A 21055-nucleotide genomic window follows, 5' to 3' on the forward strand; every position below is an offset into this window, starting at 1 on the left:
TTTCATCAAGAGGCTTTTTAGTTCCTCTTCACTTTCTGCCATAAGGGTGGTGTCATCTGCATATCTGAGGTTATTGATATTTCTCCCGGCAATCTTGATTCCAGCTTGTGTTTCTTCCAGCCCAGCGTTTCTCATGATGTACTCTGCATAGAAGTTAAATAAGCAGGGTGACAATATACAGCCTTGACGTACTCCTTTTCCTATTTGGAACCAGTCAGTTTTTCCATGTCCAGTTCTAACTGTTGCTTCCTGACCTGCATACAGATTTCTCAAGAGGCATGTCAGGTGGTCTGGTATTCCCATCTCTCTCAGAATTTTCCATAGTCAAATCTGTTAGGATGGCTATTATCTAAAAGAGAAGCAAGTGTCAGTGAAGATGTGGAATAAAGGGAATCCTTATACAAGCTGATATGAATGTAAATTTGTATAGCTAGTATGGCATGCAGTATACAGTTTCCTTAATAATTTCCCAATATATAAATATAACATTATATATATATATATATTTGAATCTTGAAAAACACGAGGGTTTGGTATGTTGAGCCCTGCACAGTCAAATGTCAAACATAACTATATTTGGAATCCTCTATCCAAGGTCTTGCATTTTTAGATTCAACCAATCTTGAATTGTGTAGTACTATAATAGGGCTTACCTGGTGGCTCAGATGGTAAAGAATCTTCTTGCAGCTCAGGAGCCCTGAGTTCAATCCTTGAGTTGGGAAGATCTCATGGAGAATGGAATAGCAACTCATTCCAGTATTCTTACATGGAGAATCCCACGGACAGAGGCACACATATGGCACCATTCCCAAGTAGCTCAGTGGCAAAGACTCTGCCTGCCAATGCACGAGAAACAGGGCATGCAGGTTCAGTCCCTGGTTCAACAAGATCCCCTGAAGTAGGAAATGGCAACTCACTCCAGTATTCTTGCCTGGAGAATCCCATGGATGTAGGAGCCTGGCAAGCTACAGTCCACAGGGTCACAAAGAGTCAGACATGACTGAGCATGCAAGCATGTAGTACATATTTATTGAAAAAAAAAAAATGACATATATAAGTGAAACTCCGTAGCTCAAAGCCATGCTGTTCAAGGTTCAACTGTTTATGTAGTCCAAGCATGATGTATATATAATGTGAGATATGTATTATTGTGGGCTTCCCTGGTGACTAAAACAGTAAAGAATTGGCTTGCAATGTAGAAGACCCTGTTGCGATCCCTGGATTAAGAAGATCCCCTGGAGAAGGGAATGGCTATTCAGTACAGTATCTTGCCTGGAGAATTCTGTGGACAGAGAAGCCTGGCATACTACAGTCCATGGGGTTGCAAAGAGTTAGACATGACTGAGCGACTAACACACACACACACACATATTATTTTATACACATTTATCTTGCAGCTATGGAATCATAGTGTGAAAGAAGAAACAGTTCCAGAAGACTCATTTGAAGTACTTGTGATCCTATATGATTTATTAGCATTCACAGTGATTATAGAAGGCATATAATCACTCTACTATAATCAGAACTCTACTCAAATATATTAATCACTTTTGGATCAGGTTTTTTTTTTTTTGTATTATTATTGAATTGCAAAATTTTCTGATATAATTTGGTTATAAATCTTTTATCATATATATGCATGACAAATATGCTTTTTGCATTTGTGAATTAATTTTTATTTTTGCTAAATGAATTACTCTGAAGAGTACTTTGATTTTCTGTGAGAACTTGTTTTACAAAATACATTTCCTTAAGAGTTCATTGATTGTTTGTCCTGTTTGTGTTAACTGGTACATTTATGTCTCTCATGATGTTACAAAGATTTTTTTTTTTTTTTTGTTCTCTTTCAAAAGTTTTATAGTTTTGGCTTTCATTTAGGTCTATTCAATTTTTATTTTTCTACATTAGATAGGGTATTAAAACTTAATTTCTCTTTCTGATGAGACATTTTTATCTTGCATTCTGATTTTTATCTAGCATTCTTTGTTAAATGGCTGCTCAATTTAACTATATAGGTACCTTTGTTAAAAAATTTTACTGTATATATGTGATTTTGCTTCTGAACTCTGTTTTATGGCAATGTTAAAATTGTTTTCATTGTTTTTTGGGGGACAAAACCTGAAAACATCAGATTTACATTTCTGCCATTTCTTTAGATGGTCAGAATACCTCCCACTAACTTCTAAAATGATTTTTACACAAAATAAAGTATTTCTTATACTTACTTAAATATTGACATTTCTGGCACTCTCTCTTCTTTATATAAATTCAAATTTTCATCTGTTATATTTTTTTCCTTTGCTTACAGAATTTCCTTTAGTAGTGAAGGTATGTAGCTTTTGTTGTCAGGAAAAAGCTCTGTTTTACTTCTCACCTTATGTTTGCAGAAAAATATCTTTCATTTTTGAAAGACATTTTTGTGTTTGGAATTCCAAGTTGATGGATTTTCTTATTTTTCTTTGTGTTTTAAAAGTGCTTTTCCATCATCTCTAGCTTACATATATTCTGTTGTTGTCAGTTATAAACCTTATTCATTTATATATAACATATTTTTATATCTGGCTGCTATAAAAGTGTTTCTCTTTAAAACTGTCTATATGCACTTTGATTAATGTACTTTTCCAATTTTCTAAAAAAAAATATAAACAGGAAACTAAAGATGTAAATATTACTATAAGCATTCAATTTAGAATAACTTGATAAATATACATATTAAATGATTCTATGACTTTGTTTGGCCTGCAGAATTGAATCCATGTTATTGTTTTAATTAAACGATCCTTCTTTCCAGAAAAAGGAGAAATACTAAATTTTTTTTTTTCTTTATGTAAAAGATCTCTCTGGTGATACAACTTGTTTCCAGAACAACCATGAATTATTTTCCATATAAAATTTGAATATTTTCCAAGGGAAAATAAAAGACATAGAAATGCATAACTTAAGCTCTTTTTGAGATGCTTGAACACTGAACACAAACTTGATAAAAAAGTATCATACTTTTTGTTTGAAAAAGAAACATAATATTTTATTGGGAAAAACATCTGCTTATCAAATGGCATTATTTTACATTCTATAATTTTACTGACATACAATCTGTAAGAACAGTTATTGATGCATTTGTAGTAAATATTTTGCTTTATAGTCAGATTAAACCTCTGGTATGTAAAGTACAAAACAGTTCCTTGGATAGAAGTGATAAATACACAAGGTAAATCTGTTTAAGAATGTCTTTGTCTCTGTGGAGCTTCATTACATTGAGGGAAATTTCCATTTAACTTGATTTTAATAGACAATTGAAGTTAGTACTACTAGAGAATTAACAATGTAGAGAGCAGAAAAAATGTTGCCATGAAAATAAAAATGCAATAAAATGGCTACTAAACAATATTTATTCAAAACAGAAAACAATTTTCATTTTTCCATATTTTGTTTCAGTATTGACTGAAATGTCAAATAATTTGTATATGAAGAAATTGTCTCTCATGATTTGTGCAGTGAAAGAGAAAAGAGATGATGGTTTTAAATTCACATGGATGGGCAGTTGATTTTCAGAGAAAAGGGGTTCACACTTTAAAATGTGGAAAAATATAGGAAAAAAAAAAAAAAAAACAGAAAAAAAAATGAGACCACAAATGACTTTTTGATTGCTCTTCCAAAGATCATTTCTATTATTTCAAGTAGTTTACTCAAAGGGCATATCTCAAAAATGCACTGAATTTCTTGAATGCACTGACATTACTTTAGCCCAGACACTAAGATGTTAATATTGAAACTTTCTTGTTAAAGCAAACTATGCTGAAAGTCACCCTGCTTATTTAACTTCTAGGCAGAGTACATCATGAGAAATGATGGACTGGAAGAAACACAAGCTGGAATCAAGATTGCCGGGAGAAATATTAATAACCTCAGATATGCAGATGACACCACCCTTATGGCAGAAAGTGAAGAGGAGCTAAAAAGCTTCTTGATGAAAGTGAAAGAGGAGAATGAAAAAGTTGGCTTAAAGCTCAACATTCAAAAAACGAAGATCATGGCATCCGGTCCCATCACTTCATGGGAAATAGATGGGGAAACAGTAGAAACAGTGTCAGACTTTATTTTGTGGGGCTCTAAAATCACTGCAGATGGTGATAGCAGCCATGAAATTAAAAGACACTTATTCCTTGGAAGAAAAATTATGACCAACCTAGATAGCATATTCAAGAGCAGAGACATTACTTTGCCGACTAAGGTCCGTCTAGTCAAGGCTATGGTTTTTCCAGTAGTCATGTATGGATGTGAGAGTTGGACTGTGAAGAAGGCTGAGCACCGAAGAATTGATGCTTTTGAATTGTGGTGTTGGAGAAGACTCTTGAGAGTCCCTTGGACTGCAAGGAGATCCAACCAGTCCATTCTGAAGGAGATCAGCCCTGGGATTTCTTTGGAAGGAACGATGCTACAGCTGAAACTCCAGTACTTTGGCCACCTCATGCGAAGAGTTGACTCATTGGAAAAGACTTTGATGCTGGGAGGGATTGAGGGCAGGCGAAGAAGGGAACGACCGAGGATGAGATGGCTGGATGGCATCACTGACTTGATGGACGCGAGTCTGAGTGAACTCCGGGAGTTGGTGATGGACAGGGAGGCCTGGCGTGCTGCAATTCATGGGGTTGCAAAGAGTCAGACATGACTGAGTGACTGAACTGACTGACTGACTTGATGCTGAAAGTGATTTACTAGTTGAATTTATATTATTCTTTACACAGGATTTTCTTTGCTGGCTGTGAAAGATACAAAATATATATTTGGCATATTTTAAGAAACATTCAAATACCATAAAAAATGAAATGGTCTCCCATCCTATATAAAATGATAAAGTGACAAACCATCATGCTATCTCCCAAATGGAAAAAGTCAACCTCCTTGCTGCCTGCATCTCCACTACCACTCCAGTTATTAAATATCATATAGCAAAGGACACATCTTTTAAAAGAGAAGACATTTCTTTTCACTAGAGAATATATGTTACTTTCTGGTTTTGTGTTCAATTAGAAAATCAATAACTATCAAACATACAGTTGTTATAATGACTCATAAAGTGGAGCTGCTGCTTATTCGCTTCAGTCGTGTCCGGCTCTGTGCGACCCCATAGATGGCAGCCCACCAGGCTCCCCCGTCCCTGGGATTCTCCAGGCAAGAATACTGGACTGGGTTGCCATTTCCTTCTCCAACACATGAAAGTGAAAAGTGAAAGTGAAGTCGCTCAGTCGTGTCTGACTCCTAGCGACCCCATGGACTGCAGCGCACCAGGCTCCTCCATCCATGGGATTTTCCAGGCAAGAGTACTGGAGTGGGGTGCCATTGCCTTCTCCAAAAGTGGAGCTAAGGTTATGTAATTTATTATTTGAAAGGAATAAGAAAAGAAAACAGTTGGATATCAAAACTGATCAATAATTCAAGCAATGTATAATTATCAATCACATTCCTTTCATCATGTAGAATAATTTTTCTAGTTTGTGCATATTATCTCACTAAAATTTATGAATAAAGACATAGAATTGTATTCCTATGTGTCCTAATCAGCATATAAGCTAGTAAACTTGAAAAAAGTACAAGGAGGCAGAATGCTACTACTTGAAAAATTGCTACAGGATAAGTCAATCTGGGGCTGTCCTAGTGGCTCAGAGGGTAAAGAATCTGCTTGCAATGTGGGAGACCTGGGTTTGATCCCTGAGTCAGGAAGATTCCCTGGAGAAGGGAATGGCTACTCACTCCAGTATTCTTACCTGGAGAATTCCATGGACATAGGAACCTTGCAGGCTACAGTCCATGGGGTCACAAAGAGTCAGACATGACTGAGCAACTAACACACACAGATCAGTCAAGGAAAAGAGGGGAGTTTTCTTTGTCTTCTAACAACTTTGTATACATCTCCCTAACTGGCCTGCCGTTGTTAGACACTAAGACATATGTAACAACATATAGCTATCTATGAAGACTTACAAATTTTTCAATATCAGTGATGGAGAATCACTCTTTATAGGCATGTATCCTATTTTTCTCTTTCTCTGTATAGGAAGTTCAATTCTAACTGGATGTTTGTAATATCAAAATTTTCTGTAATTGTGTGAATTAATTAGACATAAATTTGACTCTGAAATGACAATAACAAAGATAAAAGAGTTCAGAATTTCAAACATAATTGCTTATGATAACATCTTCAAAGTAGATAATTAATTTTTCTTTTAATCTGTATATATAGTAAGACTTTTTTTTCTCTTCAGAATGCATTGTTAGTATTGCCTTATCAGTCTGAATGTGATGTGTTTAATTATATTTTTTAAGATTTTAATATGGTGGTACTTCTCCCTTTGTAGGTGTGATTACTGTAAGCTTTGGCAAATGTTTAAGAGTGGAAAAAATGTAATAAGCTTCTGTAATAATTCTAATTGTTATGCAGTATGATTTTTAGCAATAATAATGCCCTGTGTTCTTATTTTTTCAAGGTTACAGATAAATTTTAAACTTTTATGAGTTGTTTTGCTGATAATTGCTATTGACACATAGTGTGATTATTTAAATCTGACAAAGTCTAAGGAAATTTGTTAACAGTTCCTATTTGGAAGTGGGTTTATGTCATCATCTTTGGTTAGGTTTAGAGTGTGGATAAAATGTCTAGTTTAGGGTTTTCTGGTTAAACACAAACTTCTATTTAACCAAAGATGGAGAAATGATAATCTCAGAATATCTGTACTAATACAAATTAAATAAGTTGCATTAGAAATAGCAGAATTCAGAGAAAATATTAGCAGAAATACCGTTGTAAAAATGCATAATGTTTGAAAAATGATATGGTGAAGACAGAAAAAAAAAAAAAAAGTAAATCACTCATAGTGGTTCTTAATACTGCTCCTATCCCAATATCTGCTTTTAGAAGCAGCAGTGAGAAAATATTTTGAGTAAGCAATAGGCATTCTTTAATAGTCACTAGTTTAAAGAACAGTAGAATAAAAGAATGAGAATTAATAATGCCAAATCCTAAGCAGAAGACATGGAATAGAAGTCACTCGTGAAGATGACTCAATCTGCATAGGCTAATCAGTGAAATTATTCTGGTTTTTATAGATGTGACACAGTAGAAGGTTGTAAGCAGAGGGATTTGGAAGCTGAAAAATAACTGTAAACTATCAACTAAAAGTTAAGATACAATAATGGTGCTTCCTATAAGTTATGGTCCATGTACATTTTCTGATATTGTTAGATTTATTTGAGGGAAAACAAAGATAGACATGTAATACAGAAGAGAGACTTGTCTAACATAATAATAAAGATTAAATCAGAAAATCATCAAAAAAGCTATTTGAAAATATGATACCTTACATTAATTAAATCAATAGAGTTTTGAAAGAGAAATCTTTCAGAAATTAAAAATAAAAGAACACATAGAAAGAAAGAAAAAAATATATGAAATATATGAAAATTAAAGGTTCAGTCTAGAAGTCTATCTAAAAGGGGTCCCTGAAAGAGACAGCAGAGAAAACAGAAGTTTCCTAGGCAGAAGTTAGACAAGAAAAAATATGCTGCTAAGTCACTTCAGTCATGTCTGACTCTGTGCGACCCCATAGATGACAGTCCACCAGGCTCCCCGTCCCTGGGATTCTCCAGGCAAGAACACTGGAGTGGGTTGCCATGTCCTTCTCCAATGCATGAAAGTGAAAAGTTAAAATGAAGTGGTTCAGTCGCGTCTGACTCTTAGCGACCCCATGGACTGCAGCCTACCAGGCTCCTCCATCCATGGGATTTTCCAGGCAAGAGTACTGGAGTGGGGTGTCATTGTCTTCTTTGAAGAAAAAATATAAATCATACCAAAAAAATTATAAGGATGGATAATTTTATATCAGTTTAGAAATTTTCTAATCTGATATGTTCAGATTAGAAAATCCTCCCAAACACTTGATCTAATGAAAATATAAGGTCTACACTGAAGTTATTACTATGAAACTTTAGAACACCAGAAGATAAAAAGATTCTAACTCTGAGTTAAAAAAAAAAAGCCACATGCAAAGGGATATTAAGCAGAGTTGCTATGGCTTCATAATTGGTATTACTGGAAATTTTGATTCACTTTTTAAGGGGCTGATTCAAATATTTTCTTCTTAGCTCTATAGTCACTTGCAATAAGCCAATGTTTCTTGTCCATCCTGAGTGCCAGGAAAGTAACAAGTGAACTTTAATCATTTTCCTTTTCAGTTCAGTTCAGTCAGTCAGTCGTGTCTGACTCTGTGACCCCATGAACCACAGCACCCCAGGCCTCCCTGTCCATCACCAAATCCCGGAGTCCACCCAAACCCAAGTCCATTGAGTCAGTGATGCCTTCCAGCCATCTCATCCTCTGTCGTCATCCTCTCCTCTTGCCCTCAATCTTTCCCAGCATCAGAGTCTTTTCAAATGAGTGAGCTCTTCACATCAGGTGGCCAAAGTATTGGATTTTCAGCTTCAATATCAGTCTTACCAATGAACACCCAGGACTGATCTCCTTTAGGATGGACTTGTTGGATCTCCTTGCAGTCCAAGGGACTCTCAAGAGTATTCTCCAACACCACAGTTCAAAAGCATCGATTATTTGGTGCTCAGCTTTCTTTATAATCCAACTCTAACATCCATACATGACCACTGGAAAAACAGTAGCCTTGACTAGACAGACCTTTGTTGAAGAGTAATGTCTCTGCTTTTTAATATGCTGTCTAGGTTGGCAATAAAAGATCATCATATTAGTTATTCATTTCCTTGAAAATTATACACCATAGTGTCTTAGAAAATGTGAAATGTCATCTGTTCTCTGATTCTATAAGCAATAACATTTCATGGGTCACTGGCAGAAGGTAAGAGGCTAGTTCACCATTGTTTGTTCTTGAGCACTCTGTTAGTACCATGCTTATTCAAATGCTGTTTTAATGGGCATCACAAACTTTTCTCCAAAGTAAAGAAAAATAAACTACTTTGGCGGGGGAATGTGAAGGGAATGAGGGTTTAATTCTCTTCTAATTTAGAAATTTCTGTAATGCAGTGAGTTTCAGGGACACATGAAGTGTAATATTTTCCTTCTACTTATTAACTGAAAACATGGAGAGTTAGGATTGTATGCCTTAGTGTCTGCTTGGCCCTTGTCTTAGAATGTTTAAATCACTTAGCAGCAGTTATCAATATTTTAAAGTATTTTGTCAAATGAGAGGTGATCAATTTCAGCACAGATAATTTTGAAAACCAGCTGTCCATGGATTTCTCATTCCTTTACATACAGTTTAAATGAGATTATACATCCTGTGTGCAGAATTATAAGAAGATATCAAGACAAGATACACTAAAAAAAAAAAAAAAAAAAGGTAAAACCCTTGTACCTCATGCCTTCCCAATTTTCCTAAAGTAAATATGTGGATAGTGGCCTATATTTACACCAACTAACTAATGCAGACCACCCCCCTTTCCTCCCAACAGACCCAAAGTAGCACTAGAAATCATGCAACCATATTTCTATATCCCAGATTCTCAGAATAAGTGTGTTCACAAACCTTAATCTGTATTTAAAAGGGCAATTAATTACACATAAAATAAAAAAGGTGTTTTTAAAGGAATTAGTAAGGGGGCTATCTAGTATTGTATCTTTTTAGCCTCATTAATGGAAGGCTACTTACTGGTTAGGGGGAAACTAAAATATAAACAAACTCAAATTTCAAGTTATTATAGAAAAATAATCTAGTATAGACTATCTTCTTTTACGTGAACAGAAGCCTTATAACACAAAGATATCAAAAATCACAGGACTATTACATGTGATTTTTCAGTTTTAAATTTACTTGGTAAAATTACTTTACAAATTCAAATAAACTCAGTATCTAATGAAGCATATCCCACTGAACTTTTTTTTTCATTTTTTTTTGTTGTTGTTTTTTAACCAATCACAGTTTGAGTTTGAGCGTTTGAGAGTTTTACCCTTTCAGTTATGTTTGCAACACCCAATATTCTTTTCAAATATGAGACAGACCCAGCAGTGGCAAACAGTAAAGTTTAGGCCTCTAAAGTTTGTAACAGTTTCAGTTCTGGGAGCATTTTGTGTTTCAGTGGTAATTTTTGCAAAGTTAGTACTTTATTTTAGTTGGAGAAACTTTAAACGTGTCCTCCTTCCCTGATAGCTCAATTGGTAAATAATTGGCCTGCAATTCAAGAGACCTCGGTTCAATTCCTGTGTAGGGAAGATCCACTGGAGAAGGGAAGGAATAGGTTACCCACTCCAGTATTCTTGGGCTTCCTTGTGGCTCAGATGGTAAAGAATCCACCTGCAATGCGGGAAACCTGGGTTCAATCTCTGGGTTGAGAAGATCCCCTGGAAAAGGGAAAGGCTACCCACTCTAGTGTTCTGGCCTAGAGAATTCCATGTAAAATCCATGGGGTCCGAAAGAGTTGGATCTGACTGAGCAACTTTCTCTTCACTCACTTGCCAGCATACCTTGACTCCTATCTATTTTCGCCATACAAAATCTGATCATTGTCCATCAGTTCAGTTCAGTTCAGTCACTCAGTCATGTCTGACTCTTTGCGACCCCATGAATCGCAGCATGCCAGGCCTCCCTGTCCATCACAAACTCCCAGAGTTCATTCAGATTCATGTTCATCGAGTCAGTGATGCCATCCAGACATCTCATCCTCAGTCGTCCCCTTCTCCTTCTGCCCCCAATCCCTCCTAGCATCAGAGTCTTTTCCAATGAGTCAACTCTTCACATGAGGTGGCCAAAGTACTGGAGTTTCAGCTGTAGCATCATTCCTTCCAAAGAAATCCCAGGGTTGATCTCCTTCAGAATGGACTGGTTGGATCTCCTTGCAGTCCAAGGGACTCTCAAGAGTCTTCTCTAACACTACAGTTCAAAAGCATCAATTCTTTGTCGCTCAGCCTTCTTCACAGTTCAACTCTCACATCCATGCAGGACTACTGGAAATACATTGGCCTTGACTAGACGGACCTTAGTTGACAAAGTAATGTCTCTGCTCTTGAATGTGCTATCTAGGCTGGTCATAAATTTTCTTCCAAGGAGTAAGCGTCTTTTAATTTCATGGCTGCAGTCACCATCTGCAGTGATTTTAGAGCACCCCCAAAAAAAGTCTGACACTGTTCCCACTGTTTCCCCAAATATTTCCCGTGAAGTGATGGGACCGGATGCCAAGATCTTCGTCTTCTTAATGTTGAGCTTTAAGCCAAATTTTTCACTCTCCACTTTCACTTTCATCAAGAAGCTTTTTAGCTCCTCTTCACTTTCTGCCATAAGGGTGGTGTCATCTGCATATCTGAGGTGATTGATATTTCTCCCGGCAATCTTGATTTCAGCTTGTGTTTCTTCCAGTCCAGAGTTTCTCATGATGTACTCTGCATAGAAGTTAAATAAGCAGGGTGACAATATACAGCCTTGACGTACTCCTTTTCCTATTTGGAAGCAGTCTGTTGTTCCATGTCCAGTTCTAACTGTTGCTTCCTGGCCTGGATACAGATTTCCCAAGAGGCAGGTCAGGTGGTCTGGTATTCCCATCTCTTTCAGAGTTTTCCACAGTTTATTGTGATCCACACAGTCAAAGGCTTTGGAATAGTCAATGAAGCAGAAATAGATGTTTTTCTGGAACTCTTTCTTTTTCCATGATCCAGCGGATACTGGCAATTTGATCTCTGGTTCCTCTGCCTTTTCAAAAACTAGCTTGAACATCAGGAAGTTCATGGTTCACATATTGCTGAAGCCTGGCTTGGAGAATTTTGAGTATTACTTTAATAGCATGTAAGATGAGTGCAATTGTGCGGTAGTTTGAGCATTCTTTGGCAGTGCCTTTCTTTGGGATTGGAATGAAAACTGACCTTTTCCAGTCTTGTGGCCACTGCTGCGTTTTCCAAATTTGCTGGTATATTGAATGCAGCACTTTCACAACATCGTCTTTCAGGATTTGAAATAGCTCAACTGGAATGCCATCCCCTCCACTAGCTTTGTTCATAGTCATGCTTTCTAAGGCCCACTTGACTTCACATTCCAGGATGTCTGGCTCTAGATGAGTGATCACACCATCGTGATTATCTGTGTTGTGAAGATCTTTTTTGTACAGTTCTTCTGTGTATTCTTGCCACCTCTTCTTAATATCTTCTGTTTCTGTTTGGTGCATACAATTTCTGTCCTTTATCAATCTCTAATTTTTTTGAAGAGATCTCTAGTCTTTCCCACTCTGTTCTTCTCCTCTATTTATTTGCATTGATCACTGAAGAAGGCTTTCATATATCTTCTTGCTATTCTTTGGATCTCTGCATTCAGATGCATATATCTTTCCTTTTCTCCTTTGCTTTTAGCCTCTCTCTTTTTCACAGCTATTTGTAAGGCCTCCCCAGACAGCCATTTTGCTTTTCTGCATTTCTTTTCCATGGGGATGGCCTTCATCCCTGACTCCAGTACAATGTCACAAACCTCATTCCATAGTTCATCAGGCACTCTGTCTCTCAGATTTAGGCCCTTAAATCTATTTCTCACTTCCACTGTATAATCATAAGGGATTTGATTTTGGTCATACCTAAATGTTCTATTGGTTTTCCCTACTTTCTTCAAGTCTAAATTTGGTAATAAGGTGTTCATGATCTGAGCCACAGTCAGCTCCTGGTCTTGTTTTTGTTGACTGTATAGAGCTTCTCCATCTTTGGCTGCAAAGAATAGAATCAATGTGATTTCAGTGTTGACCGTCTGGTGATGTTCATGTGTAGAGTCTTCTCTTGTGTTATTGGAAGAGGGTGTTTGCTATGACCAGTGCATTTTCTTGGCAAAATTCTATTAGTCTTTGCCCTGCTTCATTCCTCATTCCAAGGCCAAATTTACCTATTACTCCAGGTGTTTCTTGACTTCCTACTTTTGCATTCCAGTCCCCTATAATGAAAAGGACATCTTTTTTGGGTGTTAGTTCTAAAAGCTTTTATAGGTCTTCATAGAACCTTTTAACTTCAGCTTCTTCAGTGTTACTTGTTGGGGCTTGGACTTGGATAACTGTGATATTGAATGGTTTGCCTTGGAGACGAACAGAGATCATTTTGTTGTTTTTGAAATTGCATCAAAGTACTGCATTTTGGACTCTTTTGTGGACCATGATGGCTACTCCATTTCTTCTGAGGGATTCCTGCCTGCAGTAGTAGATATAATGGTCATCTGAGTTAAATTCACCTCTTCCAGTCCATTTAATTCACTGATTCCTAGAATTTCAACGTTCACTCTTGCCATCTCTTGTTTGACCACTTCCAATTTGCCTTGATTCATGGACCTGACGTTTCAGGTTCCTATGCAATATTGCTCTTTACAGCATCAGACCTTGCTTCTATCACCAGTCATATCCACAGCTGGGTATTGTTTTTGCTTTGGCTCCATCCCTTCATTCTTTCTGGAGTTATTTCTCCACTGATCTCCAGTAGCATGTTGGGTACCTACTGACCTGGGGAGTTCCTCTTTCAGTGTCCTATCATTTTGCCTTTTCATACTGTTCATGGGGTCCTCAAGGCAAGAATACTGAAGTGGTTTGCCGTTCCCTTCTCCAGTGGACCGCATTCTGTCAGACCTCTCTACTATGACCTGACTCTCTTGGGTTTCCTCACAGCCATGGCTAAGTTTCATTGAGTTAGATAAGGCTGTGGTCCTAGCATGATTAGATTGACTAGTTTTGTGTGAGTATGGTTTCAGTGTGTCTGCCTTCTGATTCCCTCTTGCAACACCTATCATCTTACTTGGATTTCTCTTACCTGGGGCGTGGAGTATGTCTTCACGGCTGCTCCAGCAAAGCACAGCTGCTGCTTCTTACCTTGGAAGAAGGGTATCTCCTTACCACCACCTTTCCTGATCATTGTCCATAGGGCAGTAAATTAAACAATCTTATATCTTGTTTTTGCAAAGCACATCTAGAATTTTTTCCATTTCCTTCAATATACACATCTACCTTGCTTAGAATTACTGGAGGACATTGTCTTCATATTCCTACTAGTCTTTTATTTAAAATATTTAGAAACTGCATGGGCCTCCTTCTTGTTTCTTAAGCATATTTTATGTTGTAAAAAGCTGACACATTATTTTCCAAAGTGACTCTCCCATTTTCCATTCCCAGCAACAATATACATGAATTCTAATTGTTCTTCAACCTCACCAGCACTTGATATTGCCAAATTTTTGTTTATGTATTTGTTTTAATTCATTTTAATGTGCATAGTATGAATGTTATCTCATTTTGATTTAAATTTACATTTTCATCATGAATAATGATATTGAACATTTTAAATATGTTACATTGTCACATGTATATATATATATTTTTAAATGTTGAAGTACTGTTGATTTACAATGTTATGTCAGTTTTAGGTGTTCAGCAAAGTGAATTGGAGATATGTAAATAGGTAATATCTATATAAGTATATATCTATATATACTCTTTTTTGGATTATTAGCCATTATAATTTAAGATGTTGAATACACTCTCTGTGCTATACAGAAAATCCTATTGTATATCTATTTTATACATATTGTTTGATAGTGCTTATTTGTTAATCATATATTCATAATTTAACCTTCCCTCTCCTTCCCCTTTGGTAACCATAAGTTAGTTTTCTACGTCTGTGAGCCTGTTTCTATTTTGTAAATAAGTACATTTGTGCTACTTTTAGATTCCACATATAGGTGATTTATGTGCTTTTTAGAATCCACCTATAAAACATTTGACATTCTCTGTCTGATACTTAATTTAGTATGATGCTCTCTAGGTCTATCTATGTCACTACAAATGGCAATTTTATTCTTTCTTATTGCTGAGTAATATGACATTGTATATGTATATACATATATATATATGTATATATATCATATCTTATTTATTCATTCATCAGCCAAGGAACACTTAGGTTGCTTCCATGTCTTGGATATTGTATTAATTAATAATGCTGTGATGAATATAGGAGTGTATGCATCTTTTTTAGTTACAGTTTTCATATATTCCAGATATATGAACAGCAGTGGAATTGCTAGATCATATGGTAGTTTTACTTTTAGTCTTTAAGGAGCATGCATACTGTTCTGCTAGTGGCTGCACCAATGTACATTTCCACCAACAGTGCAGAAGTGTTCCCTTTCTTCTAAATCCTCTCCAGCGTTTACTATTTGTAGACTTTTGTATCATGGCCAATTTAACCAGTGGGAGGTGATACTTCATTGTAGTTTTGATGCAGTTCTCTAACAATCAGTGATGTTAAACATTTTTCCATATGCTTATTGCTCATTTCTTTGGAGCAATGTCCATTTAATTCTTCTGCTCATTTTTTTGATTTTTTTTTTTTTTTACAATTGAGTTGTTTGTATACTTTGGAAATTGAAGCCTTGTCAATCACATCATTTGCAAATATTTTATACTAGTCTATAGGCTATTTTTTGTTCTGTTTTATTTTATGGTTTCTGTTGCTATGCAAAAGCTTATAAGCTTGATTAGGTTCCACTTGTTTATTTTGCTATTATTTGTCTTGAAAGACTGACCTAAGAAAATGGTGCTATGATTTACATTAGAGAATGTTTTACCTATGATTTCTTCCAGGGATTGTATGGTATCATGTCTTATATTTAATTATTTAAGTCATTTTGATTTTATTTTTATTTATGATGTGGAGTATTCCATCTTCATTGATTTACATGCAGCTGTTCAGTTTTCCAAAACAACTTGCTAAAAAGACTGTATTTTTTTCCATTGTATATTCTTGATTTTATCAAAGATTAATTGACTGTAGATGGGCAGGTTTATTTCTGAGCTCTCTATTCTGTCCCATTGATTCATAAGGCTTTTTATTTTATTTATTTATTTTTTTGTGTGCAAATATCATGCTGTTTTAGTTACTGTAACTTTGTGGTATTGTCTGAAGTCTGAGAGGTTTATACCTCCTGCTTTCTTCTTTTTCCTCAGGATTGCTTTGGCAATTCTGGATTGCTGAGGTTCCATGTAAATTTTTGGGTTATTTACTCTAGCACTATGAAAACTGTCATAGGAAATTTGATAGGAATCATGTTAAATCTGTAGATTGTTTTTAGTAGTAGAGCAGTAGTAGTATATACTACTTTTTAGTGGTAGTAGTATAGTATTTATCGTAGCATAGTAGTAGTAGTAGTATACTTTAATGATATTAAGTCTTCATACCCAAATACCATGAAAAATCTTCCTCTTTCCTTGAATCATGTTCAGTTTCTTTTATTAATATTTTATTATTCTCAGTGTTTAAGAATTCACCTCCTTGGTTAGCTTTATTCCTAAGTATTTCATGCATTTTTAATGAGATTTTTAAACAGGATTTTTTAAACTTTCTGTTTCTGATATTTCTTTGCTAATGTAAAGAAATGCAAGAGACTTTGATATATTAATCTTGTATTATGCTATTTTGAAGACTTCATTTATCAGTTCAAATATATTTATGTAGAATTCTGGGGACTTGTATATGGAGTATCGTGTTGTCTGCATAGAGTGACAATTCTACCACTTTCCTTATGATTTGGATACATTTTATTTCTTTTTATTTTCTCATTGCAGTGATGTGGCCAGCATTTCCAATACTATATTAAATAGAAGTGGTGAGAGTGGGCATTTTTGTCTTGTTCCAGAATTTAGCAGAAAAGTTTCCAGCTTTTCGTGTTTGTGTTGGCTGTCTATTTTCCAATATATCTTTTGTTTAAATCCTTAGGATACTTCAGCATTTTGGTTTTTCATTGTGCTACTTGCTTTGCTAAGGGGTTGTGATTTCTCTTCATGTATCTTGGCTAGAGGTCATTTCATCAGATATATAGTTTGCAAATATTTTACCCAGGTTTTAGCTTATTTTTTGATTTTTACTGTGTCCTTCAAGCAGTAGAAATTTTTATATTAATGATATAATGTATATATATGTATTATATATATATACACACATACATGCTTGTGTGTGTGTGTGTGTTAGTCACTCAGTCATGACTGATTCTTTCTGACTCCAGGGACTGCAGTACACCAGGTGCCCATGTCCATTGAATTCTCCAGGCAAGAATACTGTAGTAGGCTCCATTTCCTTCCCCATATATATATATCAGCTCAGTTAAGTTGCTCAGTTGTGTCTGACCCTTTGCAACCCATGGAGTGCAGCACGCTGGGCCTCCCTGTCCATCACCAATTCCAGAGTTTACTTAAACTCATGTCCATGGAGTCAGTAATGCCATTCAACCACCTTACCATTGTCATCCTCTTATCCTCATGCCTTCAATCTTTCCCAGCATCAGAGTCTTTTCAAATGAGACAGTTATTCACATCAGGTGGCCAAAGTATTGGAGTTTCAGCTTCATCATCAGTCTTTCCAATGACCACCCAGGACTGATCTCCTTTAGGATGAACTGATTGGATCTCCTTGGAGTCCAAGGGACTCTCAACTGCCGTCTCAAACACCACAGTTCAAAAGCATCAATACTTCAGTGCTCAGCTTTCTTTATAGTCCAACTCTCATATGCATACAAGACTACTGGAAAAACCATAGCCTTGACTAGATGGACCTTTGTTGGCAGTGTAATGTCTCTTGTTTTTAATATGCTGTCTAGGTTAGTCATAACATTCCTTCCAAGGGATAATAAGCGTCTTTTAATTTCATGGCTGCAGTCATCATTTGCAATGATCTTGGAACACCCCAAAATAAAGTCTTCCACTGTTTCCCCGTCTATCTCCCATGAAGTGATGGGATCAGATGCCATGATCTTAGTTTTCTGAATGTTGAGCTTTAAGCAAACTTTTTCACTCTCCTGATTTCCCTGGTGGCTCAGACGGTAAAGTATCTGCCTACAATGTGGGAGACCCAGGTTCAATCCCTAGGTCAGAAAGATCTCCTAGAGAAGGAAATGGCAACCTACTCCACTATTCTTGCCTGGAAAATCCCATGGACGAAGGAGCCTGGTAGTTTACTGTCCATGAGGTCGCAAAGAGTTGGACATGAGTGAGCAACTTCACTTTCACTTTCATCAAGAGGCTCTTTAGTTCTTCTTCACTTTCTGCTATAAGGGTGATGTCATCTGCATATCTGAGGTTATTGATATTTCTCCCGGGATTTTTGATTCCAGCTTATGCTTCATCCAGGACAGTGTTTCTCATGATGTACTCTGCATATAAGTTATATAAGCAGGGTGGCAATATAAAGCCTTGACATACTCCTTTCCTGATTTGGAACCAGTCTGTTGTTCCATGTCCAGTTCTAACTGTTGCTTTCTGACCTGCGTAGAAATTTCTCAAGCGGAAGGTCAGGAGGTCTGGTATTCCCTTCTCTTGAAGAATTTTCCAAAGTTTGTGGTGCTCCACACAGTCAAAGGCTTTGGCATAGTCAATAAAGCAGAAATAAATGTTTTTCTGGAACTCTCCTACTTTCTCGATGATCCAACAGATGTTGGCAATTTGATCTCTAGTTTCTCTGCCTTTTCTCAAACCAGCTTGAACATCTGGAAGTTCATGGTTCATGTATTGTGAAGCCTGTCTTGGAGAATTTTGAGCATTATTTACTAGCATGTGAGATGAGTGCAATTGTGCGGTAGTTTGAGCATTCTTTGGCATTGCCTTTCTTTGAGATTTAAATGAAAACTGACCTTTTCCAGTCTGTGGCTACTGCTGAGGTTTCCAAATTGGCTGGTGTATTGAGTGCAGCACATTCACAGCATCATCTGTAGGATTTAAAAGAGCTCAACTGGAATTCCATCACCTCTACTAGCTTTGTTTGTAGTGATGCTTCTTATGGACCGCTTGACTTTACATTCCAAGATGTCTGGCTCTAGGTGAGTGATCACACCATCATGGTTATCTGGGTCATGAAGATCTTCTTTGTATAGTTCTTCTGTGTATTCTTGCCACATTTTCTTAATTTCTTCTGCCTCTGTTAGGTCCATACCATTTCTTTCCTTTATTGAGCCCATCTTTACATGAAATGTTCCCTTGATATGTCTAATTTTCTTGAAGAGATCTCTAGTCTTTCCCATTCTCTTTTCCTCATTCTGTTTTCCTCTATTTCTTTCAACTGATCATTGACAAAGGCTTTCTTATCTCTCCTTGCTATTCTTTGGAACTCTGCATTCAAATGGATATATTTTTCTTTTATCCTTTGTTTTTCTTCTCTTCTTTTCACAGCTATTTGTAAAGCCTCCTCAGACAGCCATTTTGCTTTATTGCATTTGTTTTTCTTGTGGATGGTCTTGATCCTGGTCTCCTGTACAATGTCATGAACCTCATTCCATAATTCATCAGGCACTCTGTCTATCAGATCAAGTCCCATAAATCTATTTCTCACTTCCACTGTATAATCATAAGGGATTTGATTTGTGTCATACCTGAATGATCTAGTGGTTTTCCCTACTTTCTTCAATTTAAGTCTGAATTTGCCCACATGGAGTTCATGATCTGAGTCACCATCAGCTCCCAGTCTTATTTTTCCTGACTCTATAGAGCTTCTCCATCCTTGGCTGCAAAGAATATAATCATAATAAAATCATAATCACTTCATGGGGTTGCAAAGAGTCAGACACGACTGAGCAACTGAACTGAGCTGAACTGAATGGTCTAGTGGTTTTCCCCACTTTCTTCATTTTAAGTCTGAATTTAGCAATAAGGAGTTCATGATCTGAGCCAGTGTCAGCTCCTAATCTTGTTTTTGCTGACTGTATAGAACTTCTCCATCCTTGGCTGCAAAGAATATAATCAATCTGATTTCAGTGTTGACCATCTGGTGATGTCCGTGTGTAGAGTCTTCTCTTGTGTTGTTGGAAGAGGGTGTTTGCTATGACCAGTGCATTCTCTTGGCAAAACTCTATTAGCCTTTGCCCTGCATCATTCTATACTCCAAGGCCAAATTTGCCTATTACGGTAGGTGTTTCTTGACTTCCTACTTTTGCATTCCAGTCCCTTATAGTGAAAAGGACATCTTTTTTGGGTATTCTAGAAGGTCTGTAGGTCTCCATAGAACCATTCAACTTTAAGTTTCTCAGCGTTACTGGTCGGGGCATAGACTTGGATTACCGTGATACTGAATTGTTTGCCTTGGAAACGAACAGAGTTCATTCTGTCATTTTTGAGATTGCATCCAAGTACTGCATTTTGGACTCTTTTGTTGAATATGATGGCTACTCCATTTCTTCTAAGGGATTCCTGCCCATAGGAGTAGATATAATGGTCATCTGAGTTAAATTCACCCAATCCAGTCCATTTTAATTCACTAATTCCTAAAATGTCAATGTTTCTCTTGCCATCTCCTGTTTGACCGCTTCCAATTTGCCTTGATTCATGGACCTAACATTCCAGGTTCCTATGCAATATTGCTCTTTACAGCATCAGACCTTGATTCCATTACTGGTCATATCCACAACTGGGTATGGTTTTTACTTCATATATATATGTATGTATATATATAATAAATTTTATTTTGCTAGCTCTTCTGAGAAATCTCTAACAAATTCAAGGTCACAGCAATTTTCCTTCATTTCACTAGAATAAAATACTGCTTTAGAAAAATCTCATCTCAGTGTTTATCTGGACCTAGCACTGATAGTATGTATCACAATATGTAGCAGAATCTTTTGTTTTAGACCTGAGAGCTTTCCCACTTTGTTTTTGGGAGTGAGATTGAAACCCCTTTTGGATAGCATAAGGTCCTTGCATTTTTCAGGAAGAGAAAAGTGAAATATCTCCTAAGGGGATAATGGCATTCTTAATTATTTTAAACTGTGGATTGAGAACAATTTTTTATTAACTCAAGAATTTTAATTATTGTACTCTGAGATTTGTGCTTTGAGTTTTATGGTACAGTCCACAGTTATTACATCTATGACTAACAAACAGTTTGAGGAAGGATGAAATTCAAGTGTTCCTGATAATAATCATGGGTATAACCATTGCTCAGACACTCCTACTTATGATGGCAAGGGCATTTTTTGTGATAGATTGCTGTGAAAATGACGCCCTGTAAGATCAAGCTCATGTGTTAGACATTTAAGCAGTGTTATTCTGATAA

At 36.4% G+C, this 21055-nt stretch overlaps 1 protein-coding gene across 1 annotated transcript in view; it reads left to right on the forward strand.

The window, feature by feature from the left end:
- The first annotated feature begins 278 nt into the window (after window positions 1–278).
- Window positions 279–21055, forward strand: part of LOC138074812 (uncharacterized) — a 31767-nt gene continuing 10990 nt past the window's right edge. Inside the window, exons 1-2 of the mRNA XM_068966791.1 lie at window positions 279–293; window positions 3827–4303. Coding sequence (XP_068822892.1) covers window positions 279–293; window positions 3827–4303 — 492 coding nt within the window. The remainder of the gene's footprint in view (window positions 294–3826; window positions 4304–21055) is intronic.

Source organism: Capricornis sumatraensis, chromosome 1 (assembly GCF_032405125.1).
Source record: "Capricornis sumatraensis isolate serow.1 chromosome 1, serow.2, whole genome shotgun sequence".
NCBI classification, from domain to species: Eukaryota; Metazoa; Chordata; class Mammalia; order Artiodactyla; family Bovidae; genus Capricornis; species Capricornis sumatraensis.